We start from the raw sequence: 15,900 nt of genomic DNA, 5'->3' as shown, positions 1-15,900 counted from the left end.
TAAAATTGAGAGAGTTTAAGATGTCAATTATCAATATGTTTTTTAATAGGTATACATTACTCATTCTGATAAAAAATCTAAAACATTTTTTAAGGAGTTGAATGTTAAAAAATATATGGTATTTTAAATTTTTTGAGATGTAATTATTACCTTTTTTTTAAGTGCCTCTATTGATAATGATTTTATGTTTATTGAAGAGTGTTTAATAAGAGTAAATATGAAAAGATAGGGTTAGTTTGAAAGTAGGTAACTATTTTATTAATGGTGAGATTTAATTAAAAATATTTTATATTTTTAAATGAAGATAGTAAATAAAAATGTTTTATACTTCAAATGAAGGGAATGTTATCATTATTTGGTCTAATCTTCGTGAGAAATTCGAAATTTACCTTTTTTTTTTTAATGGCCAATGAAAGGTTTTTTTTTAATAGGAACGAAGGAAAAAGTTGCGAGTTTCACTGACAGTTATTAAACCGCATGCGACATGAAATGCTTTAATTTAACTAGTGTTGGGAACCCAACCAAAAAGAGAAAAAAAAAAAAAAAACAGCAACAACAGTTGGGGAAAAAAAAAAAAATCTCAACTCTAATTTTCGCAAAGACAAGAATGGATTCAGAGCACATCCGCAGCTGTTTCAATCGCCGTTTCTGTGTTTAGTCAGATCTAACGCCAAGTGTCTATTAATTGACTTATTGCGCGATATTTAGTGCTTCAGAGTTTTGTTTGGCTCCTGCTGGTGGTGGTGGGTGGCGGCGGCGGTGGTGGAGGAGGACATGGAGGGGAATTCTGGAGGAGGAGGAAGTGGCGGAGGCGGCGGCGGAGGCGGGAATGACGTGGAGCTGCTTTGCAAAACACTTCAGGTTGAGCACAAGCTCTTCTACTTCGATCTCAAGGAGAACCCTCGTGGTCGCTACCTTAAAATCTCTGAGAAGACTTCTGCTACCAGGTCCACCATCATCGTCCCCTTCTCTGGTATTTCCTGGTTTCTTGATCTCTTTAATTATTATGTCAACTCCGACGAGCAAGACCTCTTCAGCAAGGAATTGCAGCTTGATACCAAGGTAATCCTTTGCTTCTTCCCCTTTCTTTAAATACATCAATTTTTTTGTGACTTCATTTTGAATTGGCGAACCCATTTTGTTTATTCAGGTGTTCTACTTCGACATTGGGGAGAATAGGAGGGGCCGTTTCTTAAAGGTATTCCTTGATTGTCTGGTTGTATTAATCTCTAACATCTCTTTTTCAATGCACATTCTCAATGGCCGAACCTGAAAGCTAATTACCTCAGCTGGAATGAATGTTGTAAAGTCCTTATGGTATTTGATCTCACCTCCTTTAACCTAATTGCAACAGGTTATTAATACACTTATCAGAGTCTTGTTTTCTGGGTTCTTTTTGAGCAGCAGACAATGGTGGGTGTATTGGGATTTCTTAATTCCAGGAGAGTGGTTTGATATGCATATGTTTTTACCGCTTATAAGAAAATACTTGGATCCTGTTTGGTTGCTAGAAAGGAAGGGAATGAAATAGATTGAAAAAATAAAGGTAAAAATAAGATAATCAAAATGTGGAGGGAAATAGGTGAACCATGTTTATAAGGGAGAAGTGTAATTTAATTCATAAGATTGGAATCATGATTTGTGAGATTTTTGGAGGGTGTGATGATTCTCACATTTGTGATATATAATATTGAGTTTTATCATGCTTATCATGATGGAGATGGGTGATTTAACTCATGTTTGGTTTGATTTTTTCAACTCATTCCATTCCCATCCTTTCTAGCAACCAAACAAGACTTTAGTCTACTCTAAATGATGAAAGCAGGTTAGAACCAGGAAAAAAAAATATGGTAGTGAAATTTTAAGGGATATATTAGATCATGTTGGGTACAAAATTAAAAGTTTTGGGAAACAAACAAATGCTATATATTCCAGAGGAATTATTCTGGTTTTTGTTTTTGTTTTTTGTGGTGGGGGGGGGGGCTTCTGTTAAATTATGCATATCTGTGATTGATCTGTCAAGGATTAAATTAGGTAACTGGTTTGGTGGGGGTAACTGCCACTAATTGTTCATTACTGGGTCCATCCTTGAAAGCAGTCTAGTTATGGATGTTTTGTGGAGTCCTTTTTAATTAAAAAAATTGCATTGTTGAGAAGGGTCATCACTTGGAAATTTGAAACAACTACTTTTGGACCTCATTAAGATCACATGGAACCTGTGATTACATTTTTCTGTCTGCTGTATGTGCGAGGGGTGATTGGATAGACATTGTAAATATCTTTGGGAATCCTGCAACAGCAGCAGAGTGACTTTAGAATCTTTTTGCCATTTTCTAAGAAAGTAATGGTTTCTTATGCTAGAGTATTGAGTCAGCTAGACTGTTAATGTCTTTTCTTTTTCATTTTTAATGTTTCTGAGCTGGTTCTCTTGAACATTGATTTATTCCTGTAATTTAAAATGTATTGGAAGGAATCCTGTGTTAAGGGAATTTGAGATTGTTGGTGATTCTAGGAATGGAGAATGTGATACAATGAAGTTAATGTGCAGGGTCTTACTAATTATTGAGATTTGTCTGTCAAACTGTAGCTACTTGTTTAATTGGCAGCTCTAGTAGGGTTTGCTTCTTGTGAATTTATTTAATGCTAAACCATCAAATCCACAATTCAACTTTGACCGTCTTTTGAAGACACCATCGTCCTTTAATTCATATGTATTACTCTGCTCCTTTACTTGCATCATTCAGCTACCCCAAAATTTCATACACTAAAAAGATTTTGAAGGTAGATATCCCTTAAAAAGCAATTTACACTTGCCTACAGCATTTGTGAAAATGATACTCTCAGAATGACAATAATAGCCTTTACTATCTCCACAATACTAGCTAGTTATTACTAACTTCTTATTCAGCTAACAATGACTGTTTACCACGATTTCTGTCTTGACTTCTTTCATCCATTTCCCCATTGTGATGGTTGTTTTGTAGACTAATAATCTAGTATTTGGTAAGGTTTGACAAATGGTATCTTTATCCATATGGGATGAATATGGTTTTTTGATTGCTCATAGATATCCTCTTATGGAAGATAATCCTATTTGAGGCATGGTGGGGCACCAAATGTGGGACCTCTTCCAACGGAGATTAATACTTTGGTTTGTCACATCATGAGAGAATAGCTTCTTCAGCTAGACTCAACTCTTGTTAGTATATAGGATGAATATTTATCATGTATTTGGGAAGCTTTTGTTTTGGATTAATTAGAAAAGGGTATCTGGTTCAAGGTTGTCAAAAAGTTTGAAAATAGTTGGAGAAGAATCTACTTTCTCATAGTAGGTAAAAGAGTTCATGCATGTATTAGTGATGGTTGCTTCTTGACTAACATCCTCTCTGGTGTTTCAATCTTCAGTTTTTTTTTTTTTAAATTTTGAAATTAACAGGTCATTTTGAAATTTCAATCTTTTCAGTTTCAAGCCCTCCATAGCTTAGATGTTGCTTCTTATTAGTCCACTTGTGAAACCAATCCTTTGAATTTTTTGATTGTCACTGTTCCATCATGCTTCATTTTCTTCAATTCTTCCATGGGATCTACGTGCAACATGTGACCAAAACAATTACCCATCCTTCTGAAAACTTTGCAACATTTACCTGACTCTATTGCTCCTCTTGTTTTAACAAAGTCTTGGTTCCATTGTAAAACCTTTCCTTCCAATTATATATTAATCAACTTGATTGTTTGCTCCGCAAGTTTAGCATCCATCTTGAAGAATTGCCTATGCACCCACCCCTATAAATTTTTCCGTTAATCTTGGACTCTTGATTTAGATAAGCCTTGCTGGGAAGACATACAAGCCACTTTGTGAAGAGACAGTAAAATTTCCTTCATCGTTACCATCCATGGGAGCTTGTCTGGCAATGTTATTCAAGTATGAACCATTTACACTGTTCTGTGGCATCTTTGCTGACACCTCTTCCAATATTCCTTCTATTCTTGTGGAGAATACCGCAGCTTGTTCATGTCTGAATGAGTCTCTGCCAAATCTTGCTCCAGCTGTTTGAATTGATCTTGATACCTTGTCTCCTTTAATGCACAAGCCTAGATTGATATTTTGATACTAATTGGATACATGGAGAATGAAAATGATAGCCTTTGCTTTCTCCATAATTCTATCATTCTCATTCATACCTTCCCATATTAACTTTACTTATGTAAGGGTAAGTAGGAAGTTAAAATAGCTTGTTATTACATACTAATGTCTTATCTATCAATTAACTACTTACATTTTTTTCATAGGGCACATATTCTGTATCAATAGCAATGTCTTCTGTGCGGCCTTTTGTTACATCCTTGTTCCCTCTCCCTCGTTAATTATCTACATATCACATCTTGGGGTGATATGTACAATGATTACTTATTTATTTATTCTATTTCGTTTGTTTTAAGGGATGAATGGTTTGACCTAACAAAAGGGAATATGGATTTGCAACCATTTTATACTGCATTGTTTGGTTAGCCTTATCATTTTGTTCATAACTTGAAGCTGTTTGAAGCATCTGTTTTGTCTCACCCTTGCTCAAGCAATCTTTTAGAAGGCATCAAATTTCATACACAAGTACATGCTGTAAAGTAATCATATGGGGTAGAATTTAGATATTGAAGGGAGAAGACACTTCATTCATGCGTGTTCCTGTTATTTATGACATAAAAAATAATTGAGTATGACAATGAAACTCACTCCTAGAGATAAACTAGAACAATAAGATAAATAAGAAACTCAACCAAGAAGATTATCTAAAGAAGATAAATACCAAGGACATCTAAATCAAAGGGGCTAACAAGAATGAGTCATTAGAAATGATAGAGGATTTTTAGATCCTACCTTTATGGAAATATATCATATGTAAGTATATAAAAGTCACAGGTCAGCATGCTACCGGTAGGAGAAATATACTAATAGTACTTTGTAGAATTATACTGATAAAATATTCCTGCTGAAATTTCCTCTATTGCATGTCACTCCAATCACTTTTCTAGCTCTTAGCAACAATGCATCATTCTATTTCTTTACTTTATTTGGGTACACGAAGAAGTTTCACATTCATTGTATCATGAGCAAAATGGCATCCACCATATTGATATTATACTCCCTCCGGTCCAAAATATAAGCCTTTTCTTCCAGCTAACCTTGGTTCAACATATAAGCAACTTAGTAGTTGTAGGATTTTTTTCCCATTGTACTCATTTTATTATTTAACTTGGATTCTTGTTTGAATTTATGACCTTCTTTCTCATCATTAGTAGTTGGGACTAAGGGTAAAAGGGGAAATAATATATATTTTCATAAGAATAATGATTTTATTGATATGCGAATTAATGTTCAAAGTTGCTTATATTTTAGACCGGAGGGAGTATGTAATTCAAGCAACCCCTTTTAAGTCACTCCAAAGTATTCTATTCCTTTCTTTTATTCCCTGCAGATAAGGAGTTCATTTTGGCTACAGGTCAAAGATTTCATGGTAGTCCCTTCAATTAGTTTGAGTAAATCTTTTTGCAGCTAATCAAGATTTTAATATGTCAATTATGCTATCTACCTTATGTTTCACAGTGATAACATGATGAACCATCTCCAGTCTAGGCTCTATTGTTAAGAATAGAGAACTATTATTGTGATTGATAGCATTTAACCAATGAGGCAACCATATGCTTTGCTAACCCATGTGCACTGTATTGTCAATGGCAATGTTCATAACTCCCAAGTTTCATTTCCTTTTAAGTATATTCTTTCTACATTGGCATCCTTCCATTTTGGAATGCCAAGACCTTCTCTCCCATTATCATTGATGGATAAGGAAGACATTTATGAGAAAATGGCTCTACAGGAAAGAAATATTGAGTCATATGATACAAACTCAAATTAGAGGTTCTAGTTCTAGTGATGTCTTGAAATCAATTCATGGAATGGCATCTGTTTAGACTAGTTTTTCTAGAACCACATCTCTTTGATGTGTTTTGGCCTTCAAAGGCTACCATCAATGCCTGAGCTAGTTGTGGCAATTCTTTTAATTAGAGACTCAAATATATAGCTGGATTATAAATAACTATTGGTGTGAGGAATACCATGGTGACTACATAAGATTGAATGTCTATGTTATGGCTAGAGTGTGATGGAGACTTGGTGGTATGGAATGCGAAGTTTCATATTGAGTAGTATGGTATACTTAATGGGGTATTTCAGTAGGTTGGTTCTTCCATCTTAGTAGTTAGCTTTTAGGGTGGGGTTATCTATCTTACTTAGGTACCCATAAATTTGCATCAGAGCATAGTTGGTGGTTTTGGAGAGGGCTACCTATTGAGGGTTTTGACTAGTAAGAGGTTGAGTTAAGTGCCATGCAGTGCAGCCGCTGGGATGTCTACTTTTCATGAGAGGCCAATTGATAGAGATTTGATAGTATGGGCTATCAAGTTCTACATTGAATAGTATTGAGATACTCAATGGGATATTTAAGTAGGTTGGTTTTCTCAACTCAATAGCTAGCTTTTGGGGTAGGGTTTTTCATCCCACTTAGGTACCTATCAAAGTGTAAACAATTGCTTATATGAGGAATACCATGATGACTATAGAAGACTGAACATCTTTGGTTTTGTGATGTGTGGAAGAAGGGGGGAGAAAGGAGACAAATTGGGAAACCTTGAAAGAGAAGAAAAGGGGATCTAGAGAGAGAAGGGAGAAAAATAGGTATATAGGGAGGAAGGAAGAGACGTAAATGGGAGAAAGAGGAAGAAACTGAGAGAAAGAACTACTTATATGTTAGTGATGGAGACTTGGTAGTATGGGATATCAAGTCCCACATTAAGTAGTATGGGAAGCTCAATGGGGTATATAAGCGGGTTGGTTCTCCCACTTTAACAGCTAGCTTTTGGGGTAGGATTTCCCATCTCATTTAGATACCCATCAATTGGTATCAAAGTTTTGTTGTTGGCAGTTCCTAAGAGGGCTACCCATAGAGGGTTCTGATCTGAAGGAGACAAAGTTAAGTGTTATGGAGTGTAGCCGTCGGGATGTCGGCTTTCCATGGGGGGCTAATTGATGGAGACTTGGTAGTATGGGATGCCAAGTCCCACATTAAATAGTATGAGATGCTCAATGGGGTATATAAGTGAGTTGGTTCTCCTGTTTCAACAGCTAGCTTTTGGGATAGGGTTTCTCATACCACTTAGGTACCCACCAGTTAGTTAATTGTTAAGATATCTCAAATAGTCTACAGCAAAGGTTTATGAAGGAAAATAAAGCACTTGCTTTAGATTAATGGAAATAGTAATCAATAATATCCACTAATTTAAGCTTTCATTGATAGTTTATTGTCTGATTCATAAATAACTACCCAAATCACAATAATATCACTCCCAATTTTCTTCCTAATTCGTCATTAACCTCCCTAGATTGGAGAAAACTTATACTTGAGTTGGACTCTCAAATATATTTGAAATGACAAATTCAACATACCATAGCATCTTAGTTGGTCAAACCTGTTGATGAGTTCCTTCAAAGTCAGGGTCAATAATTTTTCTTCATTAGAGATGTTTGTATGATGTGTTGATAAAGTTTAGGACAAACAGTCATGTTCCTTTAACTGTGAAGTGGCTTGGCGAATTTGGAGTGGAATATTTGTTCTCTGCTGTGAGCAGTTTTTCCGGTAGACCTATATCATTTTTGGCTATTATGTTTCAAAGTTTTTGGGAGAAATGAGGATTTTGCGGTTCTTTTGTAGAGTTTGGTGCTGGCAGGGTTGTGGTGTCTATGGTTATTGTGGAAAAAATGGTTACCTCATATATTTGAGAAGGGCAAGGATGGAGTAGACCTATGTTTAGCTTTGTAGGTAGTTAACCTTTGCGTATAGAGAACAGCTTTGTTGGTAATTCACCTTTGTATTGATGATGTGTAATTCATAATAGAAATATTAAAGATTAGTGGTTAGTAGTTAGGATAGTTAGAGTTAGGGATATGAGAGAAATAAACATATTCAGGATAGTATCTATATATAGGATGTGTACACGTGAAAATATTTGTTTTGAGATAGTGTTCAGAAGTTAGTCTTATTCTCCTATTTTCTCTTCGTCTTCCTCTTGTCTCTCTTCTTCTCTTTCCTCCTATCTTTCTCTTCTCTTTCTCTCTGTTTTTTCCTTCTTTCTCCTCCCCTACTTTTATATATCAGTGGTATCAGACCTGTCAGTGCTCAGCCTGTTTCAGAAACAAGTCTCCGGAAAAAGAGGTCCTGTTTCCTCTGTTTCTTCATCTGCAGGGGCTTCTTCTTCACCAGCGAATGTGAAGATCACAAAAAAATTGAGCCTGGAAGAAGTTGAGCTTCAAGCTGAGAACCTTTGTTTCTATTGCCACAAGCCATTCTTCAAGGAAGAGATCGAAAATAATATTGGGCAGATGAAAGGGTCTTTCGGATAAACAATAGAGATGGATTTTTAGCTGTCACAACAGTATTCAGGCTTCATTATAACGGACCCTTGAGGTCAAGGGTTTTCTTGAATTGGGGAGTATTGATGTGTAAGTCATAAAACGAATATTAAAGATTAGTTAGTTAGCAGTTAGGATAGTTAAGAGTTAGTTAGGGATGTAAGAGGAATAAACATAGTCTGGATAGCATCTATATAATATAGGACGTGTAAACCTAAAAATATTATGTTGAGATATTGTTCAGACGTTAGTCTTATTCTCCTATTTCCTCTTCCTCTCGTCTCTCTTCTTTTCTTTCCTCCTACCTTTCGTTTCTCTTTCTCTCTGTTTTTTCCTTCTTTCTCCCCCTTCCCTACTTTTTTTTGCATATCAGTTGGGAACAGCTTCCCTGGATCCGGGGAACTAATTGCTTACAATTAAAGAAATTAAAGATACGGGCTACTTTTTAGGGTGCACAGAATAAAGGCTGATATATAGGGATACTAAAAACAAAAAATGATTCCTAATCTATGAAGGGAAGGAGATCTTCTCGCAATTCAGACCTTTCCTAATAGAGAGTTGACTTTTTTTACTATTCCTCTCAAATGTCTGGGTGGATGTCCTCCATTCCCTACATGCATGTGATTTCTCAAAACCTTGGCGAGTAGATCTTTTGTCTAAAAGTCCACCAATTAATGTTCAGTGTATGGGTGGTGGTTAGGCTATGGTCAAGTTTCTCCTTTATGAACAGTGTATCAACATTGATATGCCTGCGTTGATGAATCTCATATGGTGAGAACATGTGTAAGTGATATGTTGGTAAAACTATCCTCAATCCTCATTTTATTTGCTCAATTCATCCCAATTGTGGTTGATCAAAGTGAGTCATGACACTATCACATGTGCTCAAAGGATTTTGGTGATTTCATAGTTAGCTACTTAGCTTCCTTGTGATCCCTCTAGAGACGTTTGGCATTGTTGGCTATAAAGCACGGGTGCTTCATTTTTGGTGGTGTGTTGGGATGTCATACAGAAACACTGCTGTGACTCACAGAAAATGAGCTTATTGCTCTCATCCAGGTTTCCTTCCCTCCCTTTGGGCTTCATATGACTTACGGAAACTGCTCTCATCTTTTAAAGTCTAACATGCTAGAGTTATTGCTCTCTTTTTCCAAAGGGACTCGGAGCTACTCAGTAATTCTGATTCCCTGGATACAAGCTAGCTCTTTTAGCCCTCAGAACTTCTTATGTTGCTCAGATATGTGCCAAAGTTGTAACTCTTTTTGGGTAAAATAATATTTCATAGCAAATGACAAGCATGTAGTTCTTTGCTCTTCATTTAAGCTTTGAATTCTTAGGAAAGTCATGGTGTTCGAATAACTTATGATTTGAGCCTTGAACAGAAACTTGCTCATTCTCAGTGAAGACACTCACTTTCTGCAAAATTCTTTGTTGAAAGGACGTTGCATGACCCATTTTCATAGAATTGTCTATGCTATGGCAACGAAGACATAGAACCCATGCAAAACCCTTTATTGGAAGGACGTTGCATGACCCATTTTCATAGAATTGTCTATGCTATGGCAATGAAGACATGGAACCCATTTTTTGCAAATTTCATTTGTGCCATAGTTCTTTATTTATCTCTGCATTTTGTTCAAGGCCATTGTTCTTTTTAATTGAAATCCTTGTGAGAAATTAGTGATGCCATTGCACACACATGCATACATACATGTTGTGTTGTGTCCTATGCCGTAATTTTTTGAAATTGGCATCTGGTGTCCATGCTTGTTTCTTTTTTCTTGTCTTAGTGTCTGTGCTTCATAGATTCCCAAGAATGTGAGGTCTTGAATGATTCATTTCCATGTTTGACTTATGGATGGGGCAAAACAGGAAAAAGAACAAAGAAAGAAAGAATGCTTGGGTTGGAACATTGTATCAATTTGTTGTCATGATATTTTATAAACTATCTCAGAACACTAATTGACCCACTCATAACTCTGAAAGTCCAAACTTTAATTGCACTCTCACTCTGGTTGCGCTTCTGCTTTCACTGCCATCACCTTTGTTATTAATTCTCTTAATAATCAATATGTTAATACTTAGGTTTTACTTAAGAACCAATTACAGGTATTTTTGAAAGATAATTCTATGACTTCTCTAAGAATATTGTGCATGAACCAAATGTTAATACTCTGATCTTAATCTTATTGAAGAAAAAGACAAGAAGTTTGTCACTAGTATCCCATGAAATTAGCAACTGGAAATGAGGAAATAAAATATCTTAAATATGCAACAAATCAGAGAAGTAAAACAGAAATAGAAATAGCAGAAAATCAGGTAATCATAACCGCCATATAAGGCCAAGATACTCCAAGATTACCAATAATCCTCTACAAATCGGGAAGGAGATATCTAGCATGTCTAGCTTGTTGATTAGATCTTTGAATTTAACTTGTGATGAGGCCTTGGTTGAGAAATCAGCTCCTTGATTTTGGGTTGCAATACAAGTCTACTGAAAAGCCCTAGTTTCAAGTTTCCCTTTAATGAAATGACAATTAATATCAACATGTTTTTGTCATTGTGCACTATTTTTAGCAATGCCGATTGATGCCATATTATCACACAATATCTTCATAATTCTGGTTGTAAGAATTCCTCATTCATCCATGAATATTTTCAGCCACAATGCCTCACATCTTGTTTACAATTGCCCTTAATTTCAGCTTATGCATTGCTTCTTGCTATAACTGCTTGTTTCTTGCTTCTCCATTTCATCAGATTTCCTGAAACAAGGGTATCGTATCCTGAAGTGGATCTTCTATTAGCAACAGAACTTGCCAATCAACATCAATGAAGACCTCCATTTCTCTGTTTTTTTCCTTAGAAATATATTCCTTTATATCAGCTATCTTCAAGTATCTCAGATTTCTGTAGGCTGCCTCCATCTGCTCTTCTATTTGATAGTCCATAAATTTACCTGTCGACTAAGGGGGAAGTTAATATCCAGTCTACTGTGAGGGACATAAATAAATTTTCCTTCTAGACCTTGAAACCTCTCAATATCAACAAGGGTACTGATAGATCTCTGTAATTCTGACATGAGAGAGAAAGAGAGGGAAAAAAGGAAAGATAGAATAGAGAAACTGAGGAGAGGGAACGAGAGAAAAGAAACTCAAGTCTTATTCCATACATCCATACAAACACCCTTTTACATTGACTCCTTATCCCCTTAAATAGTCGTGGGCTCACTAACATTCCTAATCTATCTATTACCCTCTACTAACTACCCAACTAACTTCCTCTTATTATATTTACATATCAGGTACCTTTTTGTTTAAGACCAGATATGTACTCTTGGGCTCACATTCGCAATCTGTGTACCAAACACCTTGTGCATCTGTTCTAAAGATTTCAGGAGGTAACTCATCTGATAGGCATGTTGATAGCCTGTACAAAAATTGTTGACTGTGGAGAACTTGGATTCATTTTGGTGCACAAATACTACTGAGTGGCTTCACATTTTGGTTGCGTAAATCATCCCTTACAAAGTGCTTAAATAGATGCTATTGAATGCTTTTATTATGGAGCTACAGATCTAGGATTCCTGTTTGGGATCCATGCATGAACTAAAAGAAGAGAGAGCCATTTCTAGGTCACAAGATTAGTTGCAAATGCAAAACTTGACCATTCTGAACCTACAATTTTCCATTGGAATAAAGGAGATGTTGAACTGGGTATGAAACTAGCATTATATGCACTGCAGTGGGGGATGACAGAAATGGGAAGTGATTAGCTTGGTGGGCATAAGAGAATTCATGTATTTAGGGATGGCACATAATGCTTGGCCCTAAATGCCCCAGCTGGAACAAGTAGAGGACGGTGTGGGATTTGTGAATAAACAGGCGTTATACGTGATGGAGGATGGTAAGTGTAGAGGTGGGTGGTCAGAATACTGGTGATTTCAGGGGAACTAGGTGAGATGGGACGAATCAATTGGGTATCTGGAATTTTTAACCTGTGTGTCTTGCACATGCTTCAGCATTTGAAGTTTAATAGAATGACAGCACTTGGTGTTTAGGCAATAAGTCAATTGTCGTGAAGACAGAATGTCGATTTTGTGAAGCACAATATAACAGAAAAGGCTTCTTTTAGACGAAATTACTGATAAAACACTGTTCATCATCTTCAAAACTTTTTGCGCATAGATTATTTTTAACACAATTTTTTTCCTGGAATTACCATTACTTCAATTTAAAAAGTTGTATCCATTGAGATTGGTTAGTCATCCATGCCCGAGTCTTTTCATTAATTTTAACATCCTATTTTGTGGAGAGAATTACCTGTTTGCTACTTGGTTACAAGATTATGATTCTAGACAGTATTTTGCACAGGTGTCTGAAGCTTCTGTCAGTAGAAATCGTAGTACTATCATTGTTCCTGCAGGAAGTTCCAGAGATGAAGGGTGGGCCGCATTCAGGAATATTTTGGTAGAGATCAATGAAGCTTCTAGGCTTTTCATTCTTCCTAACCAGGTTGGCTTCTTTTATATTTTAACCTACTGCTGTGGGCTCTGAGATTTGCTAAGATCTCCTAATCTGTTTTATCTCTGACTATCTGGGAGCTGTGGCAGCAAAGTTCTGAATCTTCAGAACGTCTTGTTGGGCTTTCAGATGATGTTGGTGCAGGATTCATATCTGGTCATAGTAGTCAACCTGCAACATCTTCTGAGCCGAATGTGGAAAGGTCTGTTGATTTGCCTGTTCAGGATGAAATGGGGAATTTAGGGGTCTCAAAAGTTATCAGGGCCGATCAAAAGAAATTCTTCTTTGATCTTGGGAGCAATAACAGGGGTCATTTCTTAAGAATATCTGAGGTGGATAACATCATCTTTCCCTTCCGTTTCTTTATCATGTACTTCCTCCAGAGCATAATATAAGTCATTTTCTAGAAGATTTTGTTTGGTCTAAAATATAGGGTATTAGGTAAGTGTTATATATATATATATATATATATCTATTTTTTTTTCCAAAATTTTGCCCTTACTTTATTGGGTAATTAATGAGTGTTTTGGATAAGTCAAATGTTATATTTATTACATTCAAAGGCAAAATTGGAAAAAATATGAAAATTTTAAGAAAATCAAGATTTTAACCAACTTTTTAAAGAAACATAAATTAGTTAACAATGACTTATATTGTAGTCTGGAAGAAGTGTCATATAGCATTTTTGTTTCAAACTGGTATGTATTCACTTTATCAAATTGCAGGTTGCAGGTTCTGATCGTTCATCCATCATTCTGCCTCTGTCCGGACTCAAACAGTTTCATGAGATTGTTGGTCACTTTGTGGAAATCACTAAAGATCGAATCGATGGAATGAAAGGCGCTACTGTCCGTACAATCGATCCCCCTCAAAGATGAATGGTAACTAGGGGTTTTTGGTCATGATGAATAATCCAGTTCCAGCAAAGTTTCATTAGTTATACAAATGGGTGTTCTCTTTGGGCTTATTTGTGCTTTTTCTTTTATCCTTTTTTATGTTTAATGTTTTCCTTCCTGTTTCTTCTTTTCATGTTATTCTTCTTCCATTGATGATTTCGGAATAATCCAACCTCTGGTTGATTAGCAGAGAAATTGGAAATGCATCTCATTGGGAATAAGGGAAGAAAGTGGACCAAAACTTGTACTTAGCTAGAGATATTTTTGCACCCATGTTATGTTCTGTAATAAGGCGTGTTTGGTTGTTTTTGTCTACCCCACGAATGTTTATTTGGATTTCAATTGTAAAATGATCTTATGTACAATGACTTTTAAAATGAGTTGCTGTAGCTGTTTCATACGTCTGCCCCCCCCCCCACCCCAACTTTCAGGACTTTTGGCGTATAAAATGAAATAAAATTGGAAAAAAAATGAAAAAAGAAGTAATAAAAATACTATTTCTATTAACTAGCTATAAAAAAAAAAAAGTAAATTGGCTTTTAACCTGTATGTCTTGGAACGTCTAGAATCATAAGATTATTAAACGTGTAATGTTCTCTTTCAGTTAACAAAAAGCTATCTTTGGTCATACAATAATATATAATGATTTTAAAAAGTTATAGATAATAGTGAAGAAAATTTTATTGGTTCATTTTTAAAAATTTTTAAAGTTATTATCTATAATCTTTTGTCACTTAAAAGTTAATTTTTGTTAATGATAAAATTTTTATTGCATTGTTTTTAAAAGTTAAAAAAAATATTGCATATTTAATGAGTTTAAGATTTTAATATTGTTGGAAATATAGTTTAAAAAGTTAATTTGGTCTTTTATTCAATAATATAAAAGATACCCGTGGCTACAATTTTTTCTTCTCTTTTCAAGAGTGCAATTAAAAGATGTCTCAATTTTACTAAGGGAAGGGAGTTTGACTTTTTAAGTGGGTTAAAAATTTTTAATTAATTCCTCCCATCTTATCTCTAGAAGAAAAACAATTAACCTTATTTCGCTATTTTTTTTTAAATGAATTCGTTAAACCATTCTTTACATGCCCTCCTCCCATTTCCCTCCAATTAAAGAGGGGTAAAAATTAATCGAACTTATTATCAAATATTGACTCAATAATTTTATACCAAATAATAGTGTATAAATAATCACAAATAATTGAATAAATAATTATAACAACTGAAGTATAACTATCTTTTTTTTTTTAAAGAAAAAACATAGCTTTGGGTTCTTATACTTTGTTCGGGTTTTGCTATATATTACTGTATTTTTTTTTTTTGGTGTTCTAGATCTTTACAATTTTCTTTTCAATATTCTAGATTTTTATACTTTATTTATTTAGGGATCTAAAACACGAAAAAACAAAAGTTAGGGATTTAGAATAATGAAAAAAAAATATAAGAACCTATAATAAAACACGAGCAAAGTGCATAAATTTAAAGTTATATTTTTTTTTAATTTCCCAGGTATAAATAACTATAATTTTTTATGTCCGGTGCATGTTTTTCTATCTTTAGAAAATTTTGATTTTAGTTCTTTTTTGTATTTAGTTCTTGGGCCTATGTGGCTGAATTTACTTATTGGTCCAATTACAAACCTACCAAAGAATCCAATAAGTTCAATGATCATCCTCCATCAAATTTTCTACTAATAAATGTCCCAATTTCTTAATTTACCCTTGATTATATATCCTGAGTAATCCAAAGTTAAAAATCCAGGATGTGATAGAAAGTGTATGTTCTATGCTCCCCACAATCTTTCTAGTTGGATAATTCTTTGCTCGTAAAGCCTTTGAGTGCCTCCACTAATATTCATAACAATTATTAAAATGCTTAGGTAGATAATCAATAATGAATTTATCTTGTAAAAATTTTTCATTGCGACACTAGGTTTGCACCATACAAAGCTTTGAAATATGGGAGAATATCATTAAACGATGTTTAAAAGAATTTAATACTTCCTCTATCTCAAATT

At 34.9% G+C, this 15,900-nt stretch overlaps 1 protein-coding gene across 4 annotated transcripts; it reads left to right on the top strand.

The window, feature by feature from the left end:
• Nucleotides 1-539: 539 nt before the first annotated feature.
• Nucleotides 540-14,263, top strand: LOC129321004 (transcription factor Pur-alpha 1). Of its 4 annotated transcripts, none has more exons than XM_054966726.1 (6): nucleotides 540-1,062; nucleotides 1,151-1,198; nucleotides 12,838-12,978; nucleotides 13,068-13,319; nucleotides 13,713-13,868; nucleotides 14,071-14,263. In XM_054966726.1, the coding sequence occupies exons 1-5, from the start codon at nucleotides 775-777 to the stop codon at nucleotides 13,863-13,865; spliced, it is 882 nt and encodes a 293-aa protein (XP_054822701.1). In that variant the 5' UTR covers nucleotides 540-774; the 3' UTR covers nucleotides 13,866-13,868; nucleotides 14,071-14,263. The 4 variants fall into 4 exon arrangements, with proteins under 4 accessions (XP_054822701.1, XP_054822699.1, XP_054822698.1 ...); XM_054966724.1 differs by having other exon boundaries at nucleotides 541-1,062; nucleotides 14,074-14,263; XM_054966723.1 differs by having other exon boundaries at nucleotides 542-1,062; nucleotides 13,713-14,263.
• The last annotated feature ends 1,637 nt before the right edge of the window (nucleotides 14,264-15,900 follow it).

The sequence above is a fragment of the Prosopis cineraria genome, unplaced genomic scaffold, assembly GCF_029017545.1.
Source record: "Prosopis cineraria cultivar Desert tree isolate PC_DT_omini unplaced genomic scaffold, ASM2901754v1 PC9, whole genome shotgun sequence".
Lineage (NCBI taxonomy): Eukaryota > Viridiplantae > Streptophyta > Magnoliopsida > Fabales > Fabaceae > Prosopis > Prosopis cineraria.
Note: the sequence above shows the minus strand (reverse complement) of the source record. Positions and strands in the feature narration are given on the sequence as shown.

Bases quoted from the DNA above. Each gene is read 5' to 3' on its own strand.
- LOC129321004 (XM_054966726.1), top strand. From the start codon at position 775: ATGGAGGGGAATTCTGGAGGAGGAGGAAGTGGCGGAGGCGGCGGCGGA. The intron at 12,979-13,067 runs GTTGGCTTCTTT...ACTATCTGGGAG, and splicing joins TTTTCATTCTTCCTAACCAG to CTGTGGCAGCAAAGTTCTGA. The intron at 13,320-13,712 runs GTGGATAACATC...ATCAAATTGCAG, and splicing joins ATTTCTTAAGAATATCTGAG to GTTGCAGGTTCTGATCGTTC.